We start from the raw sequence: 13,394 nt of genomic DNA on the forward strand, positions 1-13,394 counted from the left end.
CGCCTTTAACATGTTGAGCTCAGAGCAGGGGCGTTGAAACGATAACAGCCTCGTCAGTTGTCAGAGAGCGCACCATGCGTGAAGCCGGGCATCGCTATTCTTGGCCAAAACCAGCAGCCGCGCTCCAAAATCCCCGACCCCCGCTACGGCTGGCCCATGCGATGCGGGTGCCTCTCATCCCTCGCCACCGTCCTCGCCGCGCACGCGCGTGTGCGCGTGCGTGCGCGGGGAGCTCGTGAAACCTCTCTCCTCCCCCTTCTCCGCCTCCCTTTCTCTCTCTTCGCGTCGACCTCCCGCTCTGCCCCTCCCTGGAAAACAGCGTGCCGGGCCGGCCAGCCTTTCCCATCCGCGCGCGCCCGGGAATAGGGGCCGCCCGCACCATCGACGCCGGCCAATTCACCCGCCGTCGTCAAGTGCTGGCGCCGGCGGGCTGGCTCCCTGGCACCGGCGCCGCCGCCCCGGACATGGCCGGAGCGCCGTCGTCGCTAGCGCGCCTCCTCCTCCTCCTCCTGCTAGCTGCCGGATGCCTCCTCCCGCTGGTCGCTGACGCCGCGCGGCTCACGCTGTCCCTCGCGCCCGCCGCCGACGCGCTCCTCAGGCTCAAGGCCGGCATTAAGGACGACGGCGGCGCGCTCGGCAGCTGGTCCCCCGACACGAGCCCCTGCGCCGACGGCGGGCCCAGCTGGAAGGGCGTCCTGTGCAACAAGGACGGCGTGCACGGCCTGCAGCTCGAGGGGATGGGCCTCTCCGGCACGCTCGACCTGCGCGCCCTCACCAGCCTGCCCGGCCCCGGCCTCCGCACGCTGAGCTTCATGAACAACGAGTTCGCCGGCCCGTTGCCCAACGTCAAAGAGCTCAGCGGCCTCCGCGCTGTCTTTCTGTCCGAGAACAAGTTCTCCGGTGTCATCCCCGCCGACGCGTTCGCCGGGATGGGCTCGCTCAAGAAGGTGGTCCTGTCCAATAACGACTTCACTGGCCCCATCCCGGCGTCGCTCGCCGACGCGCCCAGGCTCCTGGAGCTGCGCCTCAACGACAACAAGTTTCAGGGCAAGATCCCGGACCTGAAACAGGAGGAGTTGACGGAAGTCAACCTCGCAAACAATGAGCTCGAGGGGGAGATCCCGGCGAGCCTCAAATCCATGACATCGGACATGTTTGCCGGTTAGCAACATTTTCTACAACATCATGCATGCATGATGTTTGGTGCAAGTGCAATGTCCACTTGCATCCATATGACGTTGTTGTTCTACAATAATGCATGCGTGCAGGCAACAAGAAGCTTTGCGGCCCGCCGCTCGGTGCCAAATGCGAGGCCCCCCCGACGCCGTCACCAAAGGCGCATCCGCAGGCCTCCGTCAAAGAAGGCACCACGCCGTCACAAGCAGCAGCAGACACCGTGGCATCCACGGGCGCGTCGTCAGCAGACGACCCGAAGCAAGACGAAGGCCAGGAGCCCGTCGAGGGCTCCATTTCGTTCGGCGTCTCCGCCGCGTTGCTTGGCACGCTTTTGATCGCCGGCGTGGCGTTCATCGCGCTGCGGAGGCGGAGGGGGTACAAAACCAAGAACTTCGGCCCGACCGCGTCGTCGTCTCGCCCCTCGGGGCCGCCAAGGGTCGAGCCGCACCCGCCGGCGGCAAAGGCGCCCGCCGCCGCCGGGGGCGTGGCGCACGGCGGCGGCGCGGCGCGGAAGGCGGAGCAGGGGCGACTGACGTTCGTGCGCGACGACCGCGGCCGGTTCTTCGAGCTGCAGGACCTGCTCAAGGCGACGGCGGAGGTGCTTGGCGCCGCCAACCTCGGCGTGTGCTACCGCGCCACGCTCACGACGGGCCAGTCCGTCGTCGTGAAGCGGTTCAAGGAGATGAACCGGGTGGGCAGGGAGGACTTCGAGGAGCACATGCGGCGGCTGGGCCGTCTCAGCCACCCCAACCTCCTCCCGCTCGTCGCCTACTACTACCGCAAGGAGGAGAAGCTGCTCATCCACGACTACGTCCCCAACCGGAGCTTGGCGAACCTCCTCCATGGTGAGTACACTGTTCAGTGTTCACCTCGAGCTCGTCGTCGTCACCGATCATCCCTCTAACCTTTGGCTGGCGGATGCATGCTTGGTGTTGGCGCGTTCGTTCGTTCGCACAGGCGGCGGCGAGAGCGGCGGGATGAAGAAGGCGGCGGTGCACTGGGCAGCGCGGCTGAAGATCGTGAAGGGCGTGGCGCGGGCGCTCAGCTACCTGTACGACGAGCTGTGCATGCTCACGGTGCCGCACGGCCACCTCAAGTCGTCCAACATCCTGCTCGACGCCCACCACGGGCCGCTGCTGACGGACTACGCGCTGGTGCCGGTGATGAACCAGTCGCACGCCGCGCAGCTCATGGTGGCCTTCAAGTCCCCGGAGCGGAAGCAGTTCGGCCGCTCGTCCAAGAAGAGCGACGTCTGGTGCCTCGGCCTGCTCATCCTCGAGATACTCACTGGAAGGCCGCCGACCTACGACCCGCCCAAGGCGGCGGCGCCCTCAGGCGAGCTGTCGTCGTCCCAGCAGAAGCCGGGGCCGGCGGCGGGCAACACCGACCTGGTGACCGTCGTGGGGTCGACGCCGGAGGGCGAGTGGCTGAACACCGTGGTGGACCGGGACCTGCGGGGCGAGGAGGAGGAGGACAAGGAGGAGATGGTGAAGCTGATCAGGGTCGGCATGGCGTGCTGCGAGAGCAACGTGGACAACCGGTGGGAGCTCAAGACCGCCATCGAGAGGATCGAGGAGCTCAAGGCGAAGGAGCGCCCCGACGAGGAGCAAGCGACGGTGATCGACGAGGACTACAGCGATGTTGCCCTCAACTGATCATCGACACGAACCGGCCGGGAATCGATCGATAGGGAGGGTTGTGCGCAAGCTGATGATATGAGCCCAAAATGTGATGACCTGCATGCATGCCGAGACCCTAAACATGGACTAGTACTGTGTATTCTTATATACCTTTGCTGGTTGTTAATTGCCGGTGGTAGGTTTTTGGAGAGAAAAGAAGCTACTTATATATAATCACACAGATCTTAGTTTGCTTTTCTCAGTGAACAGAAATCTATTACAAAGCATCTGGTGGACAACTGGTGCTGCAACCTCCCCTTGCTACCTCTTAGATCTAATCTGGTACTCCATCCATTCAAAAATAGTACTCTCTCTATTCTTTTTTATTTATCGTCGTTTAGTTTAAAAATAAACTAGCGGGCGATAAATATTCAAGAACGAAAATAATATTCGTTTTATCTCTTAGTTTGTATGTTTATATATAAATGGACGATAATAAATCTAAACACATCAAGTATTAAATTATAGTACTTTAAAATAATTTTAATTGATACGGAGGGAGTATGAAATAACACCTTCAGTTCAGATCGCTCATATATTAGCTATCATATCTGCTTGTTCCTTCTTCGTTGTTTTCTCATTGACTCATTGTAACCTCTCATGGGGCGGACCCCAGCCCTTCTTGGCTATTATCACCAGGTGGGGCCGTGGGGGAGATTCTCCCCTGTTGACAATCGGAAAAAGTTACAAAGCCATTAATTGTGTGAATGGACGATCAACTATTCTAATTTGTGCCAATTATCAAGAGTAGGGCCACACAAAAAGGTTCGTTCTTTGAAAATTTCATCCTCTTATTGTTTTTCAGTTTTCACACATATAAACCACTATTAAAATCCGTCCTTTCAAAAATTAAAAAAAAACGATCAAAAATCACATCGAAACTAGTAGAGAGGTGGTAGATAAATCTGTCAGCTTGGACAGACGGGTAACTACTACTTTTTTTAAAGCAACGCAGTTGACTTTATTTATTTGTGATAGTTTACATTGTTGATCAGAAAAATCTTGCTCAAAGGAATGGCAGCTCGCTCATCACATGGTCAGCTCGCTCATCACATGATTTTTTTTGGGAAAAAAATTGCTGCAGCCCCGCTGCAAACGAGGATGTTTGCAGCCTCCTCATAAAAGGAAGATATATCTCATCTGCAGGTATACCAGATAACGTTTTAGTTGTGTTATTGACCTGCTTTTTACGAGAAACTGCAAAAATACTAGTTTATAGCCGAGGCTGTAGCAAATTTTTTCCTTTTTTGGAGGGCTTTCTCCCTCGCAGATGAAACGACGACATGCAGGCCTGCCAAGGTTCGAGACGAGGCGAAACGTCAACAGGCCCGCCGTGTCTAGGGCTCTAGGCCCATCAGTGCGTGCCTTTTGCGGCGCGCCTTACAGTTTTTTTAGTTTATCTCTACAACTATTAAGACTCATCTGTAGACTGCCCCCGCTCTCCCCTAACTCCCGCGGCTCCCGCGCGCCCGCCGAGGATCCCGTCGCCCGCCCGCACAACACCGCGATTCGCGGGCGCCAGCCGCGATTCCCGCCGCCCGGCAACCAAACACCGCCGAGGATCTCGCGCGCGCCCGCCCGCCCCCACCCAGCCACGATTCCCCACCCAACGCGCGCGAGTCACGCGCACGTCGCGCCCACCGCCGAGGCAGTTGGCGAAGACGAGCGTGTACTGGCCGGGCTCGGAGACGCGGACGGCGGTGGAGAAGGAGGAGGAGCGAGCGACCTCGACGCCGGCGGGGTTGGAGGGCGGGCGGAGGCGGTCGAAAGAGAAGGCGAGCTTGACGAGCTCGGACTGGAGCGCGCAGGTGACGTCGAGGTCCTAGAGCTGGCGGAGGACGTGGACCCAGGCGTCGAGCGTGGAGAGGAAGAAGCCGAGTTGGGAGAGGTCCAGCTCCGCGGAGGCCTGCGGGTCGAAGGCGATGCCGGAGACGTTGAGCTCCAGCACGCCCGAGTGGGAGAAGCCGAACTCGTCCAGCGGGATGATGCTCTGCGCGTCGGCCCGGATTGCGGTCTCCCGGATCTCGGCCGCCGCAGGGGGAACCAGCACCATCGCGGCGACGAGGAAGAGGAGGGCGGTCAGGGAGGGCCCCCGGTGCGCCACGGCGTGCAGCGACGGCGAGGCGGCCATTATGTGTGCTCGTCCAGCAACCTTTGTGCTCTGCTTTCTCCGCTCACCCCCTTCCCCTCAACGATAGACACCAAGGTATCCTTTCTGAATCTGGCTATTGAGGTAGATAATGTTTTTCACCATTTTAAGTTTTTTTTCTTTACGTTGATAATAGACTAAGGCTGATCTTGAGGAAGTTGCTGTCGCTGAAGCTGATATTATGAACTTGCAGCAAAAGGTTTCTGATCTTCGGGGACAACTCAACAACCAAGTTCAGTTGAGTTCCACCTCGTTATGTGAATCATGCAACAGCAAGCGATCCATAAATGCAGACAAGTTTGTCGAGTAAGGTTTTACTGCTAAGCATTCAATATTGGTATATTATTATTTTCTCACTGTTTATAATATTTGCCTCCATTTAGAAACCTTGGTTGAGATATAATTGCCCTTGCTTTCTGCAGAGGTGAACAAAACGTTGCCCTTTCTCCACAGATTGCCTCAGTCGAAGCACCACCAATTGTAGGGTCTTATTCTGTACCTGACATGTTCTGGGCTACAAACCAGAGATTTCTGATGAGTTGAAACTGGAGGTCCTCGATGATCTTAAGAGAGATTTCTCTCGTATCGAGGACTACTGAGATTGGTTTTCTAGGCTTCAGCTTAGCAACTTGAACAGTTCCAATATTTCAAATAGAAAGGATGCTATATCAAATAGGTTGAATAGATCAATTCAGGTAAAGGAATTATATCCCCACTTTCGTACAAATATAAACATCTGTGATTATTATATGCTTTTGTACCTAATTTGTTTGTGAAGAAATTGTTATTATATGCTTGTTAGGGAAACTCTCTAATGCCATTTGCAGTTATAATATTAGAGTTTGACAAATATTTATACTTGTACAGCATATAGTGTACCATTTAAAACTGTCCCTTCGTAATAGCGTAATAGCCTTGTAGTATGTCCGTCTGTTGCAGTTTAGAGCACAATGGTTCTTTTCCCATTTCATAGCCAGGATCTGCCAGCTACACTACACACTAGATCTGACACACTTTTATGAACATTCTAATTTTATATTGTGGTGTGGATTCTAGGTGTATGATGAAGCTGTCAGAAGGCTACAAACTTCCAAAATGTAGTAGATGGCTACAAACTTCCAAAATGTAGTCATTGTATGCAAAGCTTTGGATGGATATTCAATATCCTGAGAGAGAAGATTCCATCACACTATTCCAGGATTATGAATTTGATGCTTCAGAGTTCACGTCATCCATACCGAAAGTTTAGGAAAAATGCAGAATCATGTGGGTGTCTTAGTGAGGATCTTGCTTGCCAATACATATCATTTTACTTGAAACTAGAAAGACCGGAGGAAGCTAAGACTCTTGCAAAAAATATTTGCGATGGTCCTCTTTCAAGTGCTGCAAATTTGTGGTTCCTGAGAGCTTCTATGGAGATAAATTCATTAGCGACTGCTCCTGACAGCTCTTCATTGAATAAGGAGAACTTGTGCTCTCTGTTTGATTTGGTTAGCACTGTACTTTATTAGTTGTCTGTAACTGAGGCCAAGAGATTTTGGCATATGGTAAGTTCTTTAGATCAACATTGGCAAACTTGGGTTTTACCTTACTACTATGACTGTGTTTGAAATTGTTCGTGATGCATTTCAGGCCATGAAATTGTTTTACCATGATAAGGTCTGCTTCGAGAAGCTGGTGAAGATTGCAATGCTATCATTATGTTCTCAACAGGCAAGTATAAACCATCATGGATTCTATGTTGAACATTTGTTGTATGAGATTTTGGTTTAGTGCATTATTTATAGGTTGAGCATTTACGACAGTAAGATAATTGATATTATTCATAAAAAATATATCTCTACTCCTATTAAGGGGCAAAGGAGGGTGGTGTGCATAGGGGCGAGGCCATGCCCTTGCCCCAGCGCCCCCGTACTCTCGGCTGTTGTCCCCGCCCGCTCGTCCCCCTAGAAACCTCGTCGTCGCCCTCCCCCGCGAACTCCACCAACAGTTCTGCTCGTCCCGCTCGTTCGGCTCGAGCGCTCGGCCGTTCCATTCCCTTCACCTTTTTCCATTCTATTACTTATACAAATGCCTTCCTTTTCTTATATCCTGTAGATTGGTACAGCAAATTATCGATGCTATTTTGGTTCTGGACATTGATGATCCTCCCTGCGCTATTGCTGCAGGAGCTCTTTTATTTGTTTTGGCAAGTGATGTGAGTACCTCTTGATCTCAGTTTAAATCCTGCATGCTGTTCTGCATACTGAATACCACTTATCTCGAAGTTGCCTTCACCTAGATGATTACATGGTGGAGAAAAGCTATTAATTTCCACTATGTTTTCTCTTTTAGCTGCAACCACTTCTTTCGCATTACAATGCCACCTGTTTTCACATTACAAGGCTGGCATGTTCTATTAGAAAATCAAACAAGAAACACCATGAGATTAATCTCAATATTTTTTTAATATAAAAACTAACTAGAAATTTGTTGGAGGTAAAATCTCAGGCAATGTTGACATTTAACCTTTTTCATTAGTTTAAGTGTTTGACCTAAATGACTATCTCTCGAGGGGAAAAGGCCTTCTGTTTCTGCTGTTATTCACGAAGCTGCTTATGAAGGTGCCATTTGGTGTAGGGAAGGTGCCAGTGCCCTCTAAGAGCTCCTGGCACGTCAGTTCAACCTTGGAAATTGGTTGTGGTGTTAGTGGTTGGGTGTGGGGTCTGTTGTTTTGGTGGCCTTGAGGACATCATATAGGCGTTCAGGTCATAGCCAACCATTGTACCGGGGCTCACCTTTCGGTAGTCTTTTATCTTTTTTTCTTAATGACTCACACATCTCCTGCTTTTGTTCTAAAAAACCACTTCCTTTCTTTTCTACTTAATAAAGTTTTTGACTTTTCATTGTCTATGAGATGCAACTTTATCCATTGGTACAACTTAATGGAGGCATTCGAATGATAACTCTAATGATATTTTTATATAGTGAATCTATGTAACTCTAACCTTACAGGCATACAAATGGTCAACCTTTAGAATTTGATTGATGGCACTAGATTGTGGAACTCAGGTAGTAATACTTCAATACGGGTTCTGCTTATTGTTTCCTTTGTTATTATTCAGGTCCAAGACAATAATTTGCTGTCTTCAGAAACTTGTGTCCATTTCCTCCTCAAATTGTTAAACCCTCCGGTGAATGTTGTTGATGCCAAAGCACCATCAATAGGTTCCAAACTTCTTGGAATCGGTAAATTTCAGATGCTTAACGGTTCCAATAAGGATGTGGACTCTTGTTCAGAGGACATACTTTCAAAAGTTGAAGAAATCCTCTTAAGCTGCAAAGAGATCAAACCAGCAGACAGGGATTATAAGAGAACAACAAGGCCGGAACTATGTTCAAAGTGGCTTGCTTTGTTGACAATGGAAAAGGCGTGCTTGTCTGTTGTTGCATTAGAGGGTAAATTCTCCAATCAAAATTTTGGATCATGATTCTTTAGGTCTGATTTTATTAGTCAAAGCAATAAAATCAAATAATAAGATAAGTAATATCTTACAGCATTACATGGATGATTTTCTCAGGTTATTATCTCACTTGTTATTGATTGTTGTCATATTTAGAACTTTGAGTATTTTTCTTACTTTTAATTTAATAAACCTAATTTAGTAGCAAGGTTTGCCATCACATCATCAGTCTGAAGTGCTATAACATTTTTACAGATACATCTGACAAGGTGTTAGAACTCGGAGGAAATTTCAAAGAAACATTAAGGCAGTTGGGTGGCCTTGATGATATTTTTAATGTCATGGTGAATTGCCATTCAGAACTGGAGGTAAGACCTTATTTGTGTGTATGTATGTTCTCTAACAGTTTATACAAAACTATTAAATTGGCATTATTTGTTATTTTGTTCTGCTATGGTAAAGGATGGTTAACTTTTGAGCCTTGTACAATTCATGCTCCAGTATACTTGGAGCTGCAATCTGATGAATATTATTTTGAGCAACATGAAAAACATGTTGCAAGACAAGGATATGTTGCAGTAATTGCTTTGGTTGAAATGTTTTAGATTTCAAATGTACTGTTGGGTTTGTGTTGGGTTTCAACTCTAGCCTACCCCAACTTGCTCGGGACTAAAAGACTTTGTTGTTGTTGTTCATGTACTCTTACTGTGATTACCAATACATTTTGAACTTTGGAGAAATGATGAAGTAATCCTTTGAAGGCCTTGAAATTTGAATTTCCCATCCCATATACTCCCAAGCTGATGATTATTAACAGTCCCATCAAATAGTGTCATCAATGGGGTGTTTGGTTCGAGGAATCACCTTATCCTTGATGGGGTGGTCCATCATCAGGTGATCCTATATGAATTTGGTGGGATGATCTCATTCTCCATACATATACTAATTGTGTGCATATGAGGAATGTGATGATGATAGATCACCCTATTCCAATACTTAAACCAAACATTAATTTGAGGTGTGAGATGATGATGGACCACCTCTTTACAAACCGAATAAAACATAGATGTCTTTTTGAGTTTTTGTTCTGTTCAGTATTTTCTTTTTTTATCTTTCTAGACATCTTGCTTGCACACTACCTCTTAATTAAGACCCACCCAAATATTTTTCTTTACCTGAAAAGAAAGAAACGCAGCATTCTGGAATATGTCTAGGCCTAGGGCTACTTTTTAGGCTAAAACAGCTATCATGCGAGAACGATTAACTAGAAGCTAGCAGGTGGTGTCTGGTCATGCTGTTGTAATTAGGGTAGTTGGGTTTGCTTCCAAACTGCAATAAGATTCCTTCCTAAGCATAGTTGTTTAGATTTTGACAGAATAAGTTTCCAAATTACAGGTTTGTTCAAATACTGCGTATTCAGAACAGGGGGTCTCTTTCTTTGAAATCTTACGTTTGCTACCTCTGTTATCTTCTTTTCATCCCTATAGTGCATACAATTAATATCAGACATGAAATAGTATAGTTAACCCAAATTTGTAAACACAACATTAAACATTTGAGTACATATAACATACACCACAAAAATTTGAAGGTTTGAGTCCAAATTTACACCAAATATTTTTATATAGCCAAATCTTCACTGATCAATATAGAGGAAGAGCTTAAAACAGTCATCTTCATCGTTCCTCCCCAATTTGATCTCCTAGGCAGATAAGCCTCACTCTGATCCTCATAATCTTCACAAAGTGGCAGATAGAGACATGTCTTCCATTGATGCTTGTGTGCCTACTTTACATGCTTGTATCCAAGAGTAGACATCCGTTGTCTCAAGGAATTTAATTATCTAACATTTGTTCTAACAGATGAAGTGCATGTCGTTAGAGTTGGTTGCATGTACTATATATGTGGACATGTGAGCACGTGTTAACTTGGTTTTTAATATTTACCTTCCCATCTTTGGACATGTGAGCATGGTATTGTAATGCAGTTCTTCAACGAATGGCCCACAATAGTGCTTGCCCTTTTGAACTCAGCCATATTCAAAATCATCACATGCTCACATATTCAGTAAGGAAAGCAATAGATTGACAATTAACTTATTTCGAAAACAGTGGATTGTGCTTCTTCAGTTCACCATCATATTCAATTTTGTGATTGTATGCTGCTGTTACATGGTATTGGTAAAAAATTCCTTCAAGTGTTCATGGTATTTTTAATTTAGCATTCATGGTTGAAAATGATAAGCTAATGCTTTGTAGCTCATACGTGAGCTGTAGTGTCGTCCTGCATTTAACAAATGTTAAGGACAATTTTAAGTGCAAAGTTACAATATTATCAACATTTTGCCATCATGTTTTTCTTCTCTTTGCATGTGAATTTTTTTGTTCAATAAGATACATGTATCCTTCACAACCGATATTGTTATGTGAGTGGTCTAAGTTTTTTAATCCTTCCAGTAGTAGCCATAACTTACAAATCTTCCACTGATGATTACAGAGGACCACGAAGGGCTTGCATATTGCACTGGATACTTCAGCTTGCAGCAGGTGTTGTGAAGAGTTTCAGTGCACTTCGTAGTTCATGGATCAAGAATTTCATTCTGGCTTTTGCGTCTTCGGTGTTCTCTTTCTATTTTGAGACGTTGTTTGTGTTGGGGCATGAGAAAATTTGTGTGTTTTTAAGGGCTTATGTGCTATTACTATTCTCTCTATGGTGTACGAATCTTTAAAGTGAATATGATCTTTGTATTGGTTTAGTTGTGTATTGGTTATTGATAAAATTTTTGTGAGATATTGAGGTTAAGATAATATGTATTGTTCGTTTTCGTGCAAGCATTGTGCACTAATATTTTATTTCTCTAAATTGCTTCAGTTGCTCTACCTGTTTTAGAGGATTCATCTTTAGATGGGTTGAATGTTGTCATAATACTTATCCATATGTAAGTAATGTAGAAATCATGCCACAACATATATCCTCGCAACATAAAAGATAAAATGGTTATATTTGTGAGTTAAAATAATTTTGATAGTCACAACTCATTGTCCCCTTATGACAGGCTTAGGATCTCCTTTTTATAATTTTCACCCTGCAATACAAAATTATTCTATGGAGGTCATGATACATCGTCATATATTGTATTACCAACTTAGGCTGAGATCTCTGATAAGAAAAAGTACCCACAACTGTACAAGATGGTTATAAAGCATATGATGCATGGACCGTGCGGGTTGCTAAATCCTAAATGCCCATGCACTAAGGGTCATCCTTCATGCAAACATACAAAAGACTTATCAATATCTCTACAAAGGAATATATTAGTGTACGATTGTCGATATATTGTTTGTTTTCATGTAATTGTTGTGCACTCGCGTTTTATTAATAATTTGTGAGTCGTCGCAAATCGTCGCAACGCAGAGACACCGAACTATCATATATATAGGTCTGCATGATATTGATGGTTGCAATGTAGTGGTAAAACAGGTAGATTAAAATAACAAAATGTATATGTATAGCCAGGATCACCAATGAATTACAAAATCTTTTTTCATAACAATATAACACATTTATATATAAGTTATCATGATATTAATATGTTCCCATTGCAACGCACGGGAACTAACCTAGTAATTAATTAATTTATTACCTCCTTTCGACGAACCAGCCGGCACCAAAAGATGGATCACCGTGCACGGAGCGTGCGTCCGTTGCGGGAAACGACGGGGATCTAGGCGACGCCGTGACGGTGATGCTCCCGTTCACGTTTCGCAGCTTTCGCTGCACCCCTTTGATTCACGGTGGCCCCACAGAAAAGCCCATGTCCACGGGGCCCACTCCCGGGTCCGGACACGCGCCGAGGGAGAGGGGCTCCCAGATTTTCTAGGGACTGCTACCTTCTTTTTTTAGATAAATAATAGACCAAAATCCGGTTTTACTATTTCGAGGGTAAGCGCAAATTCACATAACTTAAAAAAAAATCTAAAACATCTCACAAAACATAACAAAATTATAAGTCTAGAAGACTTAATAACTCCCCTACTCATCAGCGACTCAAACTCACTTTAAAAAACGGCTCATTACAACTCAATCCTATTTAAAAACCTCCAACCCTGATAAGCAAAAAACTGCGTGGCCACCAACTTCAGATAACGACAGATTTTAATTAAAAGATCAGCTGCTTCTTCACTTTTCTGTAGCTGCGTCTAGAGTCTGAGCCAATGAGTTCCTCCAAATAAAACCTGCAAATAAGTCAACATATGTACTTTGTTAAATATTAATTCATTTCTACTTATTCAAATAGCACAGCACATGCTGAGACACCATAATAATCAAATTCTTAGTATTTAGATCCATCTCATCAACCAACTCCAAAGATATGTTTGACAGTTCTTAGTATTTAGGGACTGCTGCCGAGTACGTTCCTTCAGATCCTCTTTGGTTCTTCCTTTTCTATTTTATTTATATTGTCACTTTACTAGACCATAGTAAGAGAGAATTCTCTTTTGTGTTAATTAACCACCCACACCGTACAAATTGAGCAAGCCTTTGTTATCTCCACATACATGTATATTAATATAAGATACATATATCTCGTTTTTAAAAGAAATATCGCATTGGTTTATTATTTTAAGACTAGTTTGTAAACTCTATTTTTCTGAGAAATTCCTATTTTTCAAGAGAAAATAAACTAATTTCTTTGAAAAAATGTAAAACTTTTGATAAAATAGGATTGTCAAACTAGACCTTATTATATGTATATGTATATGTATAAAGTATCACTGTGAAAGTATGAAAAAAGTTTAGTTCTTTTCTTTTGGTGAATATAAGAGTATAAATAATAAAAAGTGGAATAGTATAGTGCCTGAAAAGCGGCAACTAGATCGTGTTTGCCAGTACGCGGGCCCCACAGAAAAAGCCCACGTCCGCCTCCCGCTGCGAAAAAACGACACG

At 45.6% G+C, this 13,394-nt stretch overlaps 2 protein-coding genes across 2 annotated transcripts; both read left to right on the forward strand.

Moving 5' to 3' along the window:
* The first annotated feature begins 404 nt into the window (after positions 1 to 404).
* Positions 405 to 3,056, forward strand: LOC100501125 (putative leucine-rich repeat protein kinase family protein). Its single transcript, NM_001195934.1, is given in 3 exon segments — positions 405 to 1,161; positions 1,269 to 2,021; positions 2,134 to 3,056. Coding segments are annotated over 3 exon segments (2,148 nt in total). The 5' UTR covers positions 405 to 464; the 3' UTR covers positions 2,832 to 3,056.
* Positions 3,057 to 6,369: 3,313 nt separating this feature from the next.
* On the forward strand, positions 6,370 to 9,473 carry LOC103655249 (wings apart-like protein 1). The gene is made up of 7 exons (XM_020552041.3): positions 6,370 to 6,384; positions 6,516 to 6,551; positions 6,637 to 6,717; positions 6,792 to 6,808; positions 7,102 to 7,201; positions 8,109 to 8,442; positions 8,703 to 9,473. The coding sequence occupies exons 1-7, from the start codon at positions 6,370 to 6,372 to the stop codon at positions 9,050 to 9,052; spliced, it is 933 nt and encodes a 310-aa protein (XP_020407630.1). The 3' UTR covers positions 9,053 to 9,473.
* Positions 9,474 to 13,394: the final 3,921 nt, after the last annotated feature.

This window comes from Zea mays, chromosome 4, assembly GCF_902167145.1.
Source record: "Zea mays cultivar B73 chromosome 4, Zm-B73-REFERENCE-NAM-5.0, whole genome shotgun sequence".
Lineage (NCBI taxonomy): Eukaryota > Viridiplantae > Streptophyta > Magnoliopsida > Poales > Poaceae > Zea > Zea mays.